At 42.3% G+C, this 21,065-nt stretch overlaps 2 protein-coding genes across 2 annotated transcripts in view; one reads left to right on the forward strand and one right to left on the reverse strand.

The window, feature by feature from the left end:
* Window positions 1-21,065, forward strand: part of RpL29 (ribosomal protein L29) — a 112,661-nt gene that overhangs the window by 36,957 nt on the left and 54,639 nt on the right. The window lies entirely within an intron of this gene.
* Window positions 1-21,065, reverse strand: part of LOC114940815 (uncharacterized) — a 48,366-nt gene that overhangs the window by 3,290 nt on the left and 24,011 nt on the right. Inside the window, 6 exon segments of the mRNA XM_085488455.1 lie at window positions 511-15,976; window positions 16,173-16,409; window positions 16,411-16,585; window positions 16,776-16,933; window positions 17,058-17,230; window positions 17,371-17,469. Coding sequence (XP_085344581.1) covers window positions 511-15,976; window positions 16,173-16,409; window positions 16,411-16,585; window positions 16,776-16,933; window positions 17,058-17,230; window positions 17,371-17,469 — 16,308 coding nt within the window.

Below are 21,065 nucleotides of genomic sequence, written 5' to 3' on the forward strand. Positions count from 1 at the left end.
TAAATATAAATATATTGAATTTAATTTCTCGATATATAGAAAAAAATATGTCTTGTGCGCAATTAATTAGTTTAAAAAAAAAAATCAATTTTTCTTGAACTTGACATTTTACATCTGGCTTTAATTAACTTATTATTAAATTAAAATTCAAATATGATTAATAATTCGGTTCACATTGTATTCGACTTTAAATGAACTTTGCGGTAAAACTTTTCCAACATGCAGTGTTCAATAGTTTTTTTAATAACTGAAATAATTTCGAATATATTTAATCATTATCTCAAAATTACAATATAATAGAGCGTATATATTTTATATTATATTATAATATAATAAAATACATTATATTCTGAAAAATGTTAATTCAGTGTAAAAATAAAAATAAGAGAAAAATATATAATTTCTCTTTCTTTATAAAAAAAATCTATTTATATATATTTTTTATTAAACTCTGTAATAAATATAATAGATTGATAATATTCTGAAAGTACAGGTTTTCACTAAACCTACCAAGATCCTTGTCTTCCCAAGTCTTTTTAGCTTCCAGCAAAGCATCGTAGACCTCTCGGCTCGGCTCGGTGCCGCTGAAAACGTAATACCTCGCTCGCACTCGCTTGAAGAATTCCAGAGAAGTGTAGTACGAATTTCCGTGATGCGGCACGTACGCCAGGTCCATGTAAACCGGTTGGATCTTATTTTTCGAGTCCTTGGATCTTTTGTCGTTCTTCCCGGGACTCTCCGAGCGTTTCTTATTTTTAATATTCTCCGATTGGACTCTCTTCGCTTGCTTCCGCTCCTTCTTCGGCGTGCTGGGCGCACCTTTATTCGAGACTTCATTAGGTGCCGGAGCGGGTGAAGGCAATCTAAGAGGTTCTCCCCAATCCTTCAACACGTCGAAGTTTAAGGTTTCGGAAGTCGACTCGCTCGAGCAGGACGCTTGAGCGGGGTTCTTGAGATTAAATTTCCTGGGAGGTTTCGGAGACGGCAGGCCGAGAGGAGATCCCCATCCTTCCAGAGGATCTTTCTTCGAGTCACCCTTCGAATCGTCCTTGTCGTCCCGGAAAGAGGACGACGGATGATCCTTCGCGTCCTCCGTCTCGTGTCGAAGACTACCGTTTGTGTACCTAGGTGCTATGCCACTGCTGAAGGCACCATTGCCCTCTTTCTCCTTGTGCTCCATCAACGCCTTGTCGAAATCCAGGTCAGCCTCGTCGACGTATCTCTTCGCGTCCGGCTTCTCGCCGTAACCGCCAGCAAATTCCTTCTCCACCATAAAATGATGAGGCACGGGATCGTCGCTCTTCTGCACTCCGGTCTCCCCGTGGAAGGTCTTCATCGCGGAGATCTGAGCCGGCACCGCCGGTAACTCGCCGTAGAAGCTGCTACTCATCGCAGCCGCCGAGAATTCGACCTGCGGCTCCTCTTCCTTCGAGGACGAACACTTCTGCGGCGAATATCCCACTTGCGAGGTCGAGGATAACGGCGAGCTCGGCGGCTCGTCGTCGTCGCTGTGCTGCGGCGATTCCGAGGACTTGATCACACTGCTGATCGCGCTCTCCGCGGCGTCCTTCCCAGGCAAACGCTCGTCCACCTTCACGTCGGTCTTCTCCGCCAGGACAACCGTCTCGCCTTTCTCGTTTGTCGACTCCGTCACCTCTCTGGTGGTCGTCACTATCTCGCCTTCGTCGGATATCATCTTCGTGGTGGTGATGGTGGTGCGGATCACCTCGCCCGATCTGAATCCTTCCGGAGTAGCCGAGGATCGACCCTCGGATCTTCTATCAGGCGTCGATCTACCCGACAGATGCGGCTGAACGGCGGCGCCGTCTCGGACCAACGGCGACATGGGTATTTCCGGAGTGGATTTACCGGTCGAGCCGCTGAAGACGATGTCCTTGGGCAGGGATATGTCCGGCGAGGATTTGCCGGAGTAACTCTTATCGTCCGAGATTAGATCTCGCACTAACGGCGACACTGGATGCTCGAACTTGTCCGCGCCCAAGTGCTCCTTCGTAGACTCGAACTTCTCCTCCTGCTTGAGATCGGGGCTCGATTTACCGGAATCGTAGAGGGTCTTCACCTCAGGCGTCGAAGTGCCGGATGTCACCGTTGTAATCGTCTCCTTGATGATCTTCTCCGCCGATTTGGTGGTCTCCGTAGCGATTTTGCCGGTATCGATGAGCGTCTCCAACAGTTTCTCGCTGTCTACCGTGTCGGTGCTCTCCGTCACGTCTTTCTTCGTGGTGACCTTGCCGTCCGGACCGGTGATGGTAGTCACCGTCGTCACGATTCGCTTCACGTCGGCGCTGGTCGACGCGTCGGGCGCGCTTTCGTCGCTCACGACTCTGTAGGTTGCGCCCGAGGTAGGATCGGTGTAAATTTTCGAAGGATCGGTATGCGCGAATTCGGCATCCGGCAGCTCCTCCGTCACGATTGTTCTCGTTGTTCTCGTCGTAATCGTCTTTACGTACTCGCCGGAGTCATCCTTGGAATCGCTCGTCTCTTCGTCGGGAACGACGATCTCGTGTTTGATTACCTTCGTAATAATTTCGGGCTCGTCCTGCTCGATAATCTCGCGTTTGATGACTTTAGTGACTACTTCCGGTTCCTCGTGTTCGATGATTTCCCGTTTAATGATTTTGGTAATCGCCTCGGGTTCGTCTTGTTGAACGCTCGGCCGTTTAGTTTCTTTAATCTCCACCGGTTCCGAGTCCTCTTCCGGCTCGACTATTTCGCGTTTGATTATTTTTTTAACCACGATGACGTCGCTGTCAGATTCGGTCGCAGGCTCACCGGATGTCTCTTTTGAAATCTCTGCAGTTTTACTTTCAGGTTTATCTTTATCGGTAATTTCGTGCTTCGTATCGTGTTTTTCCGAACTTTCAGGAAGATGAGGTTCCGCGATCTTGCTTTCTCTCAGGATCGTGACAGTTTCCACGGTCTTTGGATCTTCAACTTCCGTTATGTGAGTCGTGGTAAGAGTCGTGGTCTCCAATAACTTATCGGATGCCTTGTCAGCGGTTTCGATTCCGGACTCGGGTGTCGCGTCGTGAGTGGCGAATTCTGGCGTCGATTTGCCGGAAAGCGTAGTTATATGCGTCGTCCGCATTTCCGTCATACCGCCGACAAAGGCCTTATGGAACTGGCTCTCGTAATCCATCGGATAATCAGATTTATCCAATTGTCGCTCACCCGACTCCGCATACATCCCGCTCATTCTGTACTCGATGGAAGATTTTCTGTCGCCTTCGTAACCGTCCGCCGTTCGGTCATAGTGATAAACCGCCTTCTCGTAGTCCTCTTCCGGTTCTTCCTCTTGGTAAATCTCCACATCGATCACAGATTCTCTCGGTATTTTTCTTTTTAGTATAATTTCCTCCACGATTTCCAAGATGATGTATCTCGGCAAGGAAGTTCTGATAATTATCTCCTCGAGGATCACTTCCGTGATCTTGTGACCCTTCTTTATGTACTCTTCCTCCAACAGCTTTTCAATTTCCGTTCGTTTCTCTTCCGAGATCGAAATTTCTTCGTCTATATGCGGCTCCGATCGAGCTGGACTGTCCTGGGTCGACTTGTCGGAAGGGATAGGCTCCGGACTGAGGCTGGGACTGGCAGAAAGCGCTTTATCCCGAGCACTGCCCGCAGGAGATACCTTACCGTCCGTACTTTCGCCTCTGGTAGAGTCGCTTGGCTTTTCCTGAGTAATGCTGGCTCGTTTCAAATCGGTCGACGCAATCGGCCTGTCGTCACTTGTCTCGATAATATCCGGACTCTTCTCTTCCAGTTCGCCTAAATCACCTTCGATCACGGTGTTTCTTGGTATATGCTTGGTCACGATAATCTCTTCGATGATCGTAATAATAATATATCGCGGCAGGCCTTTGAGAATGACGATCTCCTCCAACGTTTCCGGCGTAATTTTCTTCTTCTTCGCGATGAATTCTTCGGTTATATATTTTTCGACGTCCGCCTTCTTTTGCGGCGGCAGTATCGCCATTTCTTTCTCGTGTTGAGATTCGGACGATTCGTCATCGACGAAGTCGAAGACCGCACTCCTAGGCACATTTTGCCGGCTGATAATGTCCTCTATTATTTCCATCACTATAAACTGCGGCACCGAATACGTCATGACCAGTTTCTCGATCACTATTAAACTGATTTTCTTCTTCCTTTCGATAAACTCTTCCAAAATGTACTTTTCAATTTCCGCTTTCTTCTCAGCTGTCACTTTGACGATGCTTTCTTCCTCGTCGTCCAATTTTTCTATCGCGCTCGGCTGCGAAGTGTCCGGTTCTCCGAAATCGGCGAATCGTTTCTCGCGAATCTTGCGCATTTCTTTCTGAATCATTTCGGGAGATGTCGCAGGGCTCGTCTTTTCTTTCGGCAAACCCTTGCTTTCGTCCTGAGGAACCTTGTCGTCGAATAAACTGGCTGTTCTCGATCTATCGGCCGGTGTTTTATCTAAAGGCGAACTGGCTCGCGACGACTTAGCGGATTCATCTTTCGGCATTTTTTCTAAACTCGGTGAAATCTTGGTATCGACGCCATCGTGCTTCTCGCTACCAATGCTGGACGATCTGGACTTTTCTTTCTGATCGAATTTATCGTCGGCTAAACTCGGCGATTTCGAGACATCGGACGAGGATTTCGGTTCTGTCTTGTCACTGATAATGCTTAATGATCTCGTTTTGTCAATTACGTCTTGTTCGTCGGTTACGTCGGACGTTTTCAATCCGCCAATATCTATTTTTTCTATCGGTAGCTTGTCAAGAACATCGTCCGCTGATTCAATATCCAATTTTTCGACGACTGTCGGAGACTTCGCCTCGGCGAAATTCGGAGATTTATCGGTGGCGTCTTCGTAATATTCTTTACCGCCGACCTTACTGTCCGATACCTTCTCGTCAGATTTATCGCTGGCAGTGCTGGGAGATTTGCTCCGTTCAACAGGTGGTTCTAATTTATCAGAGACCGAAGGTGATATCGATTTTTCGAATGGTTCCGCTTTCTCGACCGTGAGACTCGCGACGCTGGATGATCTGGATTTATCGGCCGGCGGTTCCATGACATCTTTCAAATCTGGTTTATCTTCCGTGATACTGGTCGGTCTCGAGCCGGATTTTTCACTCGCTATGCTCGGAGATTTACTCCTGTCTTGCGGCTCTTTAATTTGTTGAGAAACTCCAGGGGAAACTGGTCTTTCGATTGATTCCTTTCGATCAGTTGTCACACTGGACGATCTAGACTTGTCAATCGGCGGTTCTGACACATCTTTCAAGTCCGCAGCATCTCCAGCAATGCTCGACGGTTTAGAACTAACGACTGACTTCGCATCTTCGGATTTTTCGCTAGCCACGCTCGGCGATTTACTTCTCTCGAAATCTTCTTTTTTATCCCCGAACGATTTTTTGTCGTCGGATTTATCGCTCGGTAATTTTTCAATATGTTGATCGGCGACGTCCTTCAAATCCGGTTTTTCGTCAACAACGCTGGGTGATTTAGAGCGATCGGTCGTTTTCTTCTGCTCGCTTGTAATGCTTACAACGCTGGCGGATCTAGATTTAGCTGCCGGTTCCTTTTCGTCTGACTTGTCTTCAGCAATGCTCGGTGATTTCGATCGTTCTTCGGGTTCCTTTAAATCACTCATCGCGCTAGGTGATCTACTAGATTTGTCTGTCGCTGCTTCCGTTACGTCTTTTATATCCGGTTTTTCGCTAGTAATACTGGGCGATTTTGAGTGATCCGTCGATTCTTTTTGAATATCCGTCACGCTCGTAATACTTGACGATCTTGATTTGTCATGAGATATATCGATGAGATCTTTCAAATCTGATTTCTCTCCGGCGATACTCGGCGACTTGGAGCGATCGATTGGGTCCTTTTGTTCTCCTGTACTTATAATGCTAGACGATCTTGATTTATCATGCGGTTGCTCCGTGACATCTTTCAAATCCGGCTTCTCGTCGACTGATTTCTCTCCGGCGATACTCGGCGACTTGGAGCGATCGATTGGGTCCTTTTGTTCTCCTGTACTTATAATGCTAGACGATCTTGATTTATCATGCGGTTGCTCCGTGACATCTTTCAAATCCGGCTTCTCGTCGACGATGCTTGGTGACTTCGAACGATCAGCAGGTTCCTTTTTATCAGTTACGATACTCGAGACACTCGGTGACCTCGATTTGTCGGTCGGCTCCTCCAATTTTTCTCCAACAGGGCTTGGCGATTTTTTAATTTCCTCTGGAACATCTTTCAAATCCGGCTTCTCGTCGACGATGCTTGGTGACTTCGAACGATCAGCAGGTTCCTTTTTATCAGTTACGATACTCGAGACACTCGGTGACCTCGATTTGTCGGTCGGCTCCTCCAATTTTTCTCCGACAGGGCTTGGCGATTTTTTAATTTCCTCTGGAACATCTTTCAAATCCGGCTTCTCGTCGACGATGCTTGGTGACTTCGAACGATCAGCAGGTTCCTTTTTATCAGTTACGATACTCGAGACACTCGGTGACCTCGATTTGTCGGTCGGCTCCTCCAATTTTTCTCCGACAAGGCTTGGCGATTTTTTAATTTCCTCTGGAACATCTTTCAAATCCGGCTTCTCGTCGACGATGCTTGGTGACTTCGAACGATCAGCAGGTTCCTTTTTATCAGTTACGATACTCGAGACACTTGGTGACCTCGATTTGTCGGTCGGCTCCTCCAATTTTTCTCCGACAGGGCTTGGCGATTTTTTAATTTCCTCTGGAACATCTTTCAAATCCGGCTTCTCGTCGACGATACTTGGTGACTTCGAACGATCAGCAGGTTCCTTTTTATCAGTTACGATACTCGAGACACTTGGTGACCTCGATTTTTCGGTCGGCTCCTCCAATTTTTCTCCGACAGAGCTTGGCGATTTTTTAATTTCTTCTGGAACATCTTTCAAATCTGGCTTCTCGTCGACGATGCTTGGTGACTTCGAACGATCAGCAGGTTCCTTTTTATCAGTTACGATACTCGAGACACTCGGTGACCTCGATTTGTCGGTCGGCTCCTCCAATTTTTCTCCGACAGGGCTTGGCGATTTTTTAATTTCCTCTGGAACATCTTTCAAATCCGGCTTCTCGTCGACGATACTTGGTGACTTCGAACGATCAGCAGGTTCCTTTTTATCAGTTACGATACTCGAGACACTTGGTGACCTCGATTTTTCGGTCGGCTCCTCCAATTTTTCTCCGACAGAGCTTGGCGATTTTTTAATTTCTTCTGGAACATCTTTCAAATCTGGCTTCTCGTCGACGATGCTTGGTGACTTCGAACGATCAGCAGGTTCCTTTTTATCAGTTACGATACTCGAGACACTCGGTGACCTCGATTTGTCGGTCGGCTCCTCCAATTTTTCTCCGACAGGGCTTGGCGATTTTTTAATTTCCTCTGGAACAGATTGCTCTCCGACGATACTGAACGATCTGGATTTTTCAGATGGTTCTTTCTCCTCGACGTCTAATTTCTGCTCGACAGGACTCGGTGATTTTTCTTTAAGTATTTCTTTAGATTCGCTAATAGTGCTCGTCACACTCGACGATCGGGATTTGTCTAACGGAGGTTGCATCATATCCTTCGCTTCGTCGATTTTCGGAGACTTTTGCGCGTCTTTCGGTATTTCGGTTTCATCAATGGCGGACTTCGGAAGTTTCTCATCTTTATCGCTCATGACACTAGGCGATCGGGCTCTCTCGATTGATAGGTCCATATCCTTGAGATCTATTTTTTCTACAGAAATGCTTGGTGATCTAGAACTTACTTTTTTGCTATCTGATTTATCACTAGCTACACTGGGAGATCTAGTTTTATCTTGTTCTTCAGTCTTATCAATATCTTTAGGCGATTCTGGCCTATCAAAAATAGGGGATTTTTGTTTCTCTAAATAACTTTCCATCACATCTTGAAGATCCGCCTTATCCGCGGCTATACTCGGTGACTTCGAACGTTCGGCTTCCTTTCTCCCATCAGATCTATCGCTGATTGCGCTTGATCTTCTAGCTTCATCAATTGGTCCCTTTTCATCGTAATGTTCACTCTCGAGAATAGGCGATTTTTCACTTATTATTGTTTCTTTCTCGATGGCGCTTGGCAATTTTGGCTTATCACTTTCCTTCTCCTCGGCTTTATCACTAACAAATGTATCGGGGGATTTAATATCTTGCTCGGATTTCTCACTAGCGATACTCGGAGATTTAGATTTATCTACCGGTTCCTTACTAGGAGACTTACTAGGAGAACGTACAGATGATTCCTTCTCGTCAGATTTTTCACTAGATATACTTAAAACATCTTTCTCTTCGTGCTTTTCGCTGCTTACGCTCGACGATCTAGATTTCTCAAATGGAGCTTTTTCGTCTAGTGCACTGGTAGCAATAACAGGCGATATAGGTTTCAAATCAGATTCTTTCGTTTCGGGCTTTTCCGATGTTGATTCTTTACTTTCCGGACTCGGCGTTTTTTCGGGAGCAACATCTTCTTCGGTAATAGGTACGAAATGCATTTCAGGCTTGTCCGTGGGTGACTTCGAGAAAATTGTCTCGGCCGGTGAAATGTCTTCTGAATGGAGCGATTCCGGTGTTTTCGAGACACTAGTTGTTTCTTCTTTTGATGGTTGTGAAAGCTCCTTCTCATCAAGAAGTAATTTTGATTCTTGTATATGCTCGTGTTCAACTTTAGACGGTGAGGGAGATCTTGATTTCTCCATTTTTTCGATATCCTTCGTAGGACTTTTCTTCTCAACAATTTCTTCAGCCGGAGATTTCACTTTTTCAATTTCTCCTGCATCCTTAGCGAGAGATTTCGGCTCTTCTTGCTTCTCTTCAGGCGAGTGCGATACATCTTTCTCAGCTAAAAATTCATCGGACTTTAAATCTTCTTTTTCCAAAGGAGATTTCGGTTTTGCAATATTTTCCGATTTTTCGTCGTCGGTTGACGGTACTTGAATATCCTTCGGTTTATGCAATTCTACTTTTTCCAAACTGTCTTCAAGATCCTGTGAATCGCGAGTACCAATAGGAGATTTCTCTAAGCTGTCTTCGGGGGTGATTTTATCCTTACCTTCGGGTACAGATTTCTCGGAAATGCTATCCTTTTCAGGAGTACTCATGCCCGAGTGCAACGAGTCTTTATCCAAAAGTAAAGAATCTTTGTCTGGTGTGGATTTAACGGATGCTGAATCTTTGAGAGAATCTTCCGGAGTGACGGTTTTTATAAAAGTTATGCTGCCGGTCGGACAAATTTCTGTTTCTTCTCTGCCATCCTCGCTACATGCTGTGACCAGCATTCTTTTTACAGTGCCAGTATCTTCATCGATCTTTGTAGGTTTAGCCTCTGGTGATTTTTCGTCTTTAATTTTTTCGACAGGTTTAACTTCCTCAACATGTGGCTCTTCTTTCGCTTTTACTTCGTCTTCCGGCTCTTTTGAGATACTTTCCCTTTTACTTAAAACTTCTTCGGATAATTCTTCAGGACTCTTTTCTTCCTCGGCTATTGGAGCTTCTTTAATCTCTGCAGTTTCCAATTTGAATTTTTTATCGTCTTCAAGTAGTTCTGTCTTTGGCTCGTGTGCAAAGCCTGTTGCATCCGCGATTTTTGTTTCTGGCTCTACTTCTTTAACATCTTTTTCGGCAGGAGAAACGATATCTTTTAACGTTGCGTCTTTAATTGGAGTTGTCGGTTTTGATTTATCGTCTTTTGTCGTCAAGTCCTCGACTTTTTCTTTGATCGCAGGCTCAATTTCTTCCGCTTCATCCGTCGCAGTCTTTTCATCAATTAATTTAGAAGTAACTTCTGGCACAGCAGCTGCATCAATTGAGGGTCGTTTATCGGAGACATCTTTTTCTTCAACTTTTTCTTCTTTTAATTCAACTTTCTCAACTAAAGATTTCTCTTTCGGAGAAATGTCATCTGTTTTTTCTTTAGCCTCGTCCAAGTATTTTTCCGTAGTGTCAACGATTTCTGACATTTCGGATGTCTCTGTCGCTTCTTCAGGTTTCTTTTCGTCAGGTTTAATATCTTTTACCACATCGATACGAGGTTCTTCTTTTTCAACTTTTTCTTTAGTTTCCTGCACAAATTTTTCATCCGCCTCGATCACTTCACTTGTAGTATCTTCCGCAGTTTCTTCGATATCTTCCTTCTCTTTCATTTCATCTGCCTTCTCGGGAGATGCAATCGGTACATCGCGTACTTTATACTCTTGTTCGACAGCTTCGAAATCGTCAATCACATCTTTTTCATGCTCTTTTGCAGCTACAGATAAAACCTCTGTTTTAATCGGGGAAATCTTTTTCTCGTCTAAGCTCTTTCTATGTATGCTGACAAAACCATCGACCTCTTCCTCCTCCTCCTCGACATCCTCATCCAAGGATGATAGTTCTTCTTCGCTAACTTCGTGATCAGATACATCTTTTTTATCTTTCTCCAATTCAAGTGGAGTTTTTTTCTTTTCGTCAGGACTAAGCGCTTCAGCGATCGATTTCCTCTTCTCAGCTTCCGGTACTACCGGTACTTCCGGTTCTGAAGTTGCTTCCTCTTTGATTATGCGCGATAATTCTTCCTCGGTCATTCCAAGTACCGCATGCCTCGGCATTTTTCTCTTAATGATAATTTCCTCGATAATCTCGATAATTATTCTTTTAGGCATCTTCTTTTTACCACAGATTTCTTCAAGTTTTTGTACATTAATACTATCCCCCTTGATAATATATTCCTTAACAATGTATTCTTCAACTTCCGCTCTTTCTTGCGGAGTTATCGACTCTTTCGCTTCCGGAATCTCCGTGCTAGGAACTTCAATGATTGATTTTCGTTTCTCGTCTAAAGCTTCTGTTTCCAATATTTTCTCTTCTTCTTCCTCGGAAACATCAAGTAATACGTTTCTAGGAATTTTTCTTTTAATAATAATCTCTTCGATAATTTCGGTGAGAATTTTTTTGGGCACGGCTTTCTTAGCAGAAATTTCATCGATTATCGATGAGGTAATCTTTTTCCCCTTCGTGACGTATTCGTTAACGACGAATTCTTCAATCTCTGTTTGCTTCTGAGGTACAATCGATTCTTCTTCTTCGGTCGGAGCAGCAACCTCAGCAATCGATTCTCGTTTCGCAGTTATGTCTATTTTCGGTGTTATCTGCTCCTCTGCCGATTCTTCTGGCGATTCTTCCGACGATTTTTCTTCAATTATTTCCGACAGCACTTCCTCGGGAATGTCCAGCACCGTATGTCTGGCAATTTTTCTCTTAACAATAATTTCCTCAATAATTTCGATGACGATCTTCTTAGGCACGACCTTTTTAATCGAGATTTCCTCGATGACTTCTATGGTGATTCGCTTCTCTTTGACAATATACTCGTTAACAATGTAGTCTTCAATCTCCATTCTCCTTTCAGGCGTGATGGAATCTTTCAACTTTAGAATTTCAGGATCAACAACTACGCTCTCTCTGGGCAATCCCTTCTTCACGATAATCTCCTCGATAATGTAAATCACGCGTTCTCGCGGAATACGCTTCACCACGGTGATGTATTCGATGATTTCGATGGTAATCTTTTTCTTTTTCGTGATAATCAGTTCCTCAATTACTTCCTCGACTGGTGCTTCCTTGCTGAGAACCTGTTTAATATCCTCCGGCAGCTTGGAAAGTTCCTGAAAACCGGTTTCCAATTCACTATCATATATCTTGTCCGCGGTGAATTTCGGTGAGGTTGGCGTAGAACCGGGAGTCACCATCACTATTTCCGCTTTTGCCGGCGAAACCTTTTGCTCGAAGCCTATCACAGGATGCTCTATTTCTTCCTCCAGCTCACGCTCCAAGGACGGCCGTTTTGCCATTTCCTTCACGCATATGCCTTCGATACCAGCTTGCATCACGTCTACTCGACACGTATCATCGTCCGGTGATTTTTTATGTTGATCACAAATATGCTGATCGTCCTTCAACATTTCCGCGCAAATCTTGTGAGCGTCTTCCTTATCCTTTGCGGTGTCCTTCATAGGCGAAGTTACTAAATCATCCTTTGTTGTTGTCATTTTCACGCAAGGATCCTCCGTAATTTCGACAATACCGTGTTTCTCACACGGCGCCGGAAGTTTGTCAGGTTTCTCTTCAACTTCTTTGTGAACCGGAAGGACCTCAGTAGTACCAACCTTCGCCGGTGTCACAATATCTTCATGAGCAAGTTTAGATTCGTCTTCGTCCAATTTAGTATCTTTCTCCGGAGATATTTTTTCGCTCGGTATCGAGAGCTTTCTCTCCGTCGAAATTTCTTCTTTCTTAGAATCTTGATCAAACAATACTTTGTCGGAAAGAAAATCATCTTCCTTAAGAACTTCGGCGACTTTTTTCACAATTTCTATAACATCCTTCGGTTTATCTTCGAGAATAATTCCGGCAGTACCGGCGAGAACCTCTCCGACATCCCTGACAGCTTCCTTCATATCTCTATATGGTCCCTCTAGTTCCTCTTCATATTCCTCTTCAAAATCTTCGTCCTTTGGTATAGAGAACTTAACTTTTTCCGGTGCTTTTATATCGATCGTCTCGATGTGCGGTTTTATCTCCTCTAATTTTTCAGCTACCCCTTCCAAAGTATCCTTCACTGCGTCTTTCGAAGGGGATAATATGACATGTTCTATTTCTTCCTCCTTGACTTTTTCCTCCAACGATTCCAAGGAATCTCTTAAACTATCCTTTACAGTTTTAAATTTCTTAGAGGCTTCTTCCAGAAGAGCTTTTACCTCTTCAGCATCTTCTCCTATATCCTCTTCCTTCAGGAGTTCAATCTCTTTAGCAATCTCTTCATCTTTGATCGATTTCGATGGTACATCCTTTGCAAGTAACACTTCTTCGATTTCAGCTTCTGCTTTTTTAATCTCTTCTAACTTATCAGTCGGAAGCTTCTCTTCAATATCAGATACGCTTTTTTTGTACGTATCTAATATTTCCTCTTGTATAAACGCCGCGGTTTCTTTGATGGCAGCCACTTTCACGTCGACGGTCGTAGGTTCCGCTTCTTCAAACATCTCGGGTTTGTCAGGAGATTTGCCGACTTTAGGAAACATTTTCTCCACATCGATCTCTTCAAACGTCTTTTCTGGAACTTTCGCTTCTTTCGGAGAACTGGATTTTGAAGAGGACTTCTCGTCAGAATCCTTGTCGGACTCTTTCTTCGTCTTCTTAGTCAATTTATCAATGCCCTTTTCAAATTTATCCGCTACTTTGCCGAAAAAGCTAAAGACGCCTTTCTGCTCCTTCACCGGCGGCGTGGGCAGCTCTTTGATCTCTTGCGTAGTTGGCGACGGCTTCTCTTCTTTGCCCTTCTCAAAATCTTCCATTCTGTAAAGCTTAGGATCAACTTCCTCGTGAACTGGCAGATCGGCGACCTCATCGGGCGTCTTAACAATGTCCCTTTGCAGATTTTGCATCGCTTGACGAACGTCGAAGACTTTAACTTCCGGTTTGGCAGTCACAGGAACAGTTTCCGGAATTACCTCTTCCTTCTGCTTCGCAGGTGCATCTTTCTCTTTCACTTCTTCGATAACGTGTTTCTCGTCGATGTCCTCTTTTATTTCATCCAACGGTATTCGCTCGTCTTCGGGCAAAGTTGGAGCGGTTGTAGTGGCTCCCGATTCTATCGTCGAGATTCGTTCTTGAGATTCTTCCATCTTCTCAAGAATATGCTCCTTTTGATCGACATCCGGTTTTATGTCTGTATCAGTCGTCTTCTTTTCTGACGAATCCAATTTTTCCGGACTGAGACTGGAAGGTTCCTTTGTAATGTCCTCGCTGTCCTTTTTAGCGGAGTCGTCCTTTTCTTCGGTTTTCTGCACGATTTCAGCAGCTGAAGCTATTATTTCTTTCACTTCTTTCTGCAATTGTTCCTTGTATTCCGAAGACAGCCCAGCGATCTCTTTCTTGTCCTTGTTCGCGATTTCATCACTTCTTTTCTCTGGGCTCTCGTCCTTTCCTTTCTCTTCGGGTTCTTCCTTCTCACCTTTTTCTCTTATCGCTTCCGCGTCTTGTTGGATTTTCGCTTTTTCCGACTCGGCTTCATCAAGGACATGCTTCTGTTCGCCCTCGCCGCTTTGAACCGAATCCTCGGTGTAAACTTCTTCCTTTTCTACGATGAGGTACTCGTCTTCTTCGGTCAATTCCTGACTCACTTTCCTAGAACCTTCCTTTTTAGGTATGTCTTCGATCTCAGCGGTAACATCCTCTTCCGTGATATCTTCCTCTTTCTTATCCGTAGCCTCGGCTGTGATTTCATCGTCTCCCTCAAAACGATCTTCTTTCCGAGTCTCTTCAATCCTCTCCGCTTTCTGTAGAACGGCTTCAATTTCCTCGACGACCTCTCGCTCTTCCTTGAGATCAGCCAATACTTTACTTTCTATAGAATCGAGCGACATATCTTCAGACTGCTCTATTAAACTCTTATCAATTGGCTTTACGGCTTCCGGTTCTATGCCAGACGGAGTGGACACCGTGGACGAATCGGTGGTGCCTCTGTCACCCTTCACCTTGCGAATAACGCCGTCTTTGTCAGACTTTACGGAAGTGGTCGGCGTGCTACGAGTGGATTTCGCCGGACTGCCTGGCAGACGAGCTTTACTGGGACTGACCGGTTTCGTGCGACGACTGATCGGTTTTCTGTCCGTTGGTTTAGGCTTCGCAGACGCTTTAACAGCCGGAGCCGGCGTCTCCTTCACGGCGGACTTCTCGACTTCAGATTTCTTTTGTTCCACTACTTTCCTGTTATTAGCCTCCTTGGCACTCTTGGCCGGAAGACTGGGAGTGACCTTGGGCGCTGGTTTTGTCTTTGGCGCGGCTTTCGATATCTCCGTCCTTGTAGCGGTGCCGTTCAAGGTTTTCTTCGGCGTTGTGGGGGAAGACTTTACAGCATCTTTCTTTTCCGCGCCGGGAAGTCTAGCTTTCTTCTCGCTCAGCTTCGGCTTCGGGGTTACTTCACTCTTTTTGAGTTCGGCCTTTAACATCGTCTTGCCCTCCTTTGCTTCTTTCTTCTTTGGCTCGGACTTGATCTTAGGTTCCTTAGGTTCCTTAATTTCCTTGGAGGCAGTCTTATCGGTCTCCGGTTTAATTATGTCAGCCTTTTTTATTTCGTCTTCTCGCTTCTCTACTTTAATCAGTTCCTTCTTAGATTCTTTTTTCACTTCTTTCAATTCTTTCTCGATCTTCTTGCTCTCCTTAGCCTCGGTCTCAATCTTTTTATTTTCGGCAACTTTCTTCGTCTTCATTTCGGTCTTGGGTTTACTCGTGGGAATAATCGGTGTCGATTGGGGGGTTGTTTTCGAAATTGCCTCGTCCGCAGCCTTAATAGACTTGGGCTCCGATGGTTCTCTTCTCTCTTTCTTCGGCTCTGAGATTTTCTTCGATTCTCTGTCGATAAGGCCGAATTTCTTGATCGGTTTGTCTCTGAGCGTCGCCAGAGACGTTGACGGCGACAGTGTTTTTGCTGAACATACAGGGTGCTTTAGGAAATCCAGATGCTTAAGTCGTTCGAAACCTTCGAAAATCTTGTGTTGCGGCGTGCTGCCGGGGAAGAGAATTCGCGTGATATTATCCTCGGGATTGGCCGGCTGCCAAACCAGAAGCGCGCATATCGACACGAGGTTCTGAATCGGGAATGTGAGATTATTCGAGTCCTTCTTGTGAGAGCCGGCAAACAGCTTCGAATCCGACGAATGCCACTTGGACAGAAACTCGCGCACTTCGCGACTGTCTTTGCTCGGACTAAGCACGTACATGTCCAGGGTGCCGTGACCTACTTTGTGATAGAGATTAATCGGCTCGGAATCTCTGTAGCAAGGATGAGCACGGAGATTGATATGCCGAAGATTCAGCACCATCTCCTGACCGATATCGGTGAGATTGAGAATGAGGGGATCGATATCCTTATCGCCGTCAGGTGAATTTGATTGTCTTCTTTCCTGTATTGTGTATAATTCTTACATGTATCTATGTTTGTGTCATAGCAGCAAATATTAAGAAGTTAAGAAAGTGTACAGCGGAACGTTAATAGTTATTGGACAAATTATTTTATTATTTTAATTATGTTTTAATTATTCGAAATATTGATACATATAGAAATTCTTAAATAAATATTGAGAGTGGATGATTACTTACGACTAAGTTACAGAAGAAATGGCCGATTTGAGGGTAAACTTGCAATTCCTTTTTTTTGCGAAGGACGCTAAACATGCCGCCGATGTTGCTATTATTTATCCTAGTGACTAGAACTGCATCCAATCGGTCTAGATGCCTGGTGAAGTCCCAGAAGCAGGCTTTCCTAGCGAAGCCGCCGTCGACGAGCATGTTGAAGCCGTTTATACCGAAAAGCGCGGCGTCACCTTGCCCACCAGGGGAAGACGTATAAAGTCGGATGACTAAATCTAATATTTCCGACAACGTCCGACGGTTCCATCAGCTGGTCCAGCGTTTGTGACACGAGATACTGTCCGATGTAATTCGTGAAACTAGTGATAGCCGGCATGCCAGCCGTAAGAACATCGTCGGGATTCACTCTGACTCTGCAAAATCTGCAAGAGGAACAACATAAAATATCAGGGATAAAAAAAGAAAAGAGGGAAGAGAAACTTTCTCTCTCTATCTTATACACACAAAATTTATTTATATCTAAAATAATTTTTTACTAAATTTCGTAAAACGTTATACTTTTTTATACTATAAATTAAAATTATTTCCTAATAAAAGATAGTTGATACATACCTGCAACAAGCCTCCTTCGATAATCGACTTGTCGTCCAATCGCCAACACCCGCACAATGTATATCTACGGTAACGCTATTCTCGTAGGCACGAAGAACTCTCTGCACCTCATGTTCACTGAATGCATCCAGAAAGTCTGCGAGACTGAAGGTTCCATCCTGAATAATAATTATTGAACATGTTTTTAATCCAAGATTACTTTCGGCTGATATTTCGATTAATATTGGAATGCGAATTTTTTTTGGATCAATGATTACGTATATCTTTTCTCGGCGTATATACCTGCAGTATCCAGGAACCATTACCGCCGAATGTGTATCCAGCGTGAATGATGTGCCGATGTTTCGTGAAACTTGCGAGGAGATTGCGAATACACTGTAACAATGTATTCGTCTGCGGGTGAATGAGAACTTCCGTCACGAGGTTCTCGGTAGCATACTGAATCAATCTTTCACCTAGAAAATCCCATTCGATTACTAACAGATTATATTAAATACAAGATATGCTAAAAAATACGGAATATTTTTTTATGTATTTTATATGTATATATAATATCTTATTTTAAAAAATTAAATTAATATATTTTCGTAATTACCATTTCTGGCTTCTTCGCCTTCGGGGGCTTGTGCTACTAAGGCCAATAGTTCCTTCTCCAGATCTACATGACAACTATCTTTGTCCCATGATAGAAAACCTGTAACAATCGAGAGAAACGATGATCGTTAAGTATAGACAAAGTTTAGAAATGAAATCCTCTTTGCACATGTTAAGCAGATCGTCGCAGTATCGGAAAACTTTTGGAATAAAATCTGCATATAAATCACTGGTCTTCAAGATCAAATGTAACTTTAAATATTCCAACGACATGCTCTTTCTTTTGAACTTGGCCAAGCTTTTCTGAGACTGGCCCTGATATTTTGAATAAAAAGTAGGTTGTTCTCGTTTTAGATTATCGTTGTATATATTTTCGCATAAACTAGAAATTGCTTAGAATTGTCCTAAACGGTTATTTATATCTCGAGAAAATCTTTGATAATTATTAATTATTAGTGTATAGAAGTAGAATATATAATTTAGAAATGATGTTTGCTATTTCAAAGATTAGTATTTTAGATCTATATACGAAAAAATTAATCTTATTAAACTAAAAAATTTTTCATATACTACCTTTTTTTCAAATCTTTGATAAAGTATTTCAAATTTTTACTTAAACATTTATTAATTATAATGTTACATTTTAAATTTGCATATAAAATAGTGCGTCACGATAAATCTCAACCCACTTATTGTCAAAGTGTAAGACATTTACAAGTGAGTGGAACAGTAGGCTAACTATATATAAATGTGCAAGACTGCAGTGGTTTGGCTTCAATAGAGCAAGGGTAATTCACCGGGTGATGTAAGGTTAAGGTTAAGATAGTAGAAGCTGACAAGTTGTTATTTGATTGATGAGAAAAGTAAATTAAGTATCGTATTACATGAACATAGTTTTTCGAACGCATTGTTTTTTTTTTTCGCATTTTATCAAGCAAAAAGCATATTTGATACAGATTGAGAAATAGATACAAAAATTAATTCGTAACTATTTATAATATCTTTTTGTCAATTAACTTATTATGTACTTATAATTCATTATAATTATGGATTAAAATTCATCTTACTAAAAGACCGTTGTCTTTATAGAAAATTATTTTAAACTAAGAAGAAAAAGGATAAATATTATAAAAAAATTATTAATGCAATAATGTAGTGTGTTAATTGATAATATTAAAGTGTCAATAACATCTTTCGCTTGTAAATTTTCAAATTTGTATGTTCTATATAAACATAAAAAATTAATTATGTATATGAGTAATAGAAAAATGAAAAAAAAAACGAGAAAGAATACATTTCTATCAAGTTGATAATGCGATAATTAGAATAAATGTTTCAGCGATCGCATTTAGCCACACGAGGGTGAATTGTACGGGGCGGTCGTTTCGTGACGTCACCGACACCGCACCCGTCACGTGGTTCCATGCCAGCTGGCAATCGATCGCCGCACATCCTGTACCCACCCTCCATTGCCAACTTTAATGCGGGGATACTCTACTTTTGACATCGTGCAAAAAATTTCCGATGCTCTCAATATATTATCCGGGATACATTTCACGGAAAACCTATAAAAAAGAACTATAGGAAAACTATAGAAAAAACTATAGTTTAAAAAAAATTAAATTAAAATACACGATATATTAAATGTAAAATATTATTTTTATTAATACTAATAAATAATTATATGCGTTAAATAAAAGAAATATATATTTCAAATATATTAACAGATACAAAATATTTCTTTTAATTTTGTGCGATAAGTTTTGAAATTTGTTATCTTATCGCCCAATATTTCGCGATCTAATCAAAGTGCAAAGCTATTCTTCGAGAGCTTTTCACAGGCGGAAGTGTTGAAAAATTTTCGCCCAGCGTTTTGTGTTCGAATTAAAGAATTGATGATGCAGCACAATGGAACGTAACTCGTTGCTAAGGGAGTTCGAACTGGCTCTCGCGTAATTCTATACTGGTGTGTATACAGACAAGTCTGGTTCGAGACGTTGCCAGGCAACATCGTAGTATCAATCAATGCCAGATAAAGAGGAGTCGAAGAAAATTAACAAAAAAGTAAGAAAGCAAAGGAGCAAGAAGCATTAGTTTGTGCAACGGATTCCGCACAGCTACTTTTTCGTTGCCTCCAATTTTATCCTAAAATAAGTAAATACGTGTTGCATAGTTTCCAGTAAACGCGCATGCTATTATTAACCACTTGAATGATGAAACATATTCGCATTCTCGTGAAATTATACTTAAAATTGCAAATTATGAGAATGCAGACGAGCGCTGCTTAAATTAACCGGACTCGTTACTTAATTGAAGTTACATTCCATTAATTTTTCTACACATTTTCTGCAGTTACGGCTGTTTAAGCAAATTTCGAGTAATTAAATTTTTCAATTACATAAGCAGTAGAGATTAATATTGAGCGAAAAATTTGAGAAAATTGAAAAGTAATCTATATGCATAATACATAGTATAAATAATTGCACACATATAAATGCAATAAATAAAAAAAACCGAGTTCGCTCTTTTATAATCAAACAGCAAAAAGTTACATCGTCGTTGCTGAATATATTGAGTGTACTTGATGTGTTAAACTGATTGGAAGCCCCAAGGCTGATACGAGAGAAGCCGTTCTTCGTGGATCGCGTTACTTAATGCTCACCGATTCCCACCGGTTTCGGTCGCAATAAGTGTCACAGTGATCGCGACAGATCCGAAAATTTGCATAGAGCGAGTTTTCTCGAGCGGAATGCTGCATCCGCTCTGACTTTTCCGATAGAAGTCTCTTGACAGGAATTAAAGACTATATATAATTTTTCGAAAAATTCTCAAACTCAATTCTCAATGTTATAAACGTCAAAATGCCATACACAATATTATATGCAAAAAATAATTTACGTGATTAATTTAAAAATGCACTTGCATTTTTGTAATCCCAGAAATCAAACTTGTAGGAAATTCTGACAGTCTTATTACAATCTTCGGCAATTTGCGCGGACTTGCATTAACTCGCGGAGCACAGTTACGTGAATTTATCGATTAATTAATGTCGACGGATTAATGACGTAAAAATTTAAGTCATATTTCACATTTCACTTGCAATTACTTTCGCAGCATCCGCTCGTTCCAGATAAGTAATGATCTTGCGTGAGGCCGATAGATATCTTTTTCTCTCCGTTTATTACCGAAGTAGCTACTAATTGTAACCAATGAATTCTATGACGCATTATCGCATTGCCTGCTGATTCACTGTTTAACTTGAATACTCAAAATGGCATAGCGTTTGCCTCTCCTCAATGTTTGCGATATGTACTGCTTAACCAATTAAGGAAGCCAAATGCTATTAATTAAACACGCGCCTTTTATAAAAGGATCGATAAGTGTGCGTGTAATAATCGATAGCTCGATAATTCGTTAAGTGCGGATTCGAGGAAAAAATAGAACTTATCAACAGCGAAGAAAGAGAACGGAATATTGAATCTGTCAATCTATGGGTATTCTCGAGAAATTTTTCATCATTCTTTTTCCCCAGTTTTCCAGTCCAGATCTCTGGCTTTATTGAATATTCGTTTCTGTAGATCGGTAATTTCATCAGCGGAACAATGCTGAGAATAAATACGGGGTTTGCAGTGAAAGATGAAGTACCTCTTAATTAAAACCAGATTGCTTCAATTATATTGACTACGTGAATTCACG

This window comes from Nylanderia fulva, unplaced genomic scaffold, assembly GCF_048542155.1.
Source record: "Nylanderia fulva isolate GAGA-0341 unplaced genomic scaffold, ASM4854215v1 Scaffold7, whole genome shotgun sequence".
Lineage (NCBI taxonomy): Eukaryota > Metazoa > Arthropoda > Insecta > Hymenoptera > Formicidae > Nylanderia > Nylanderia fulva.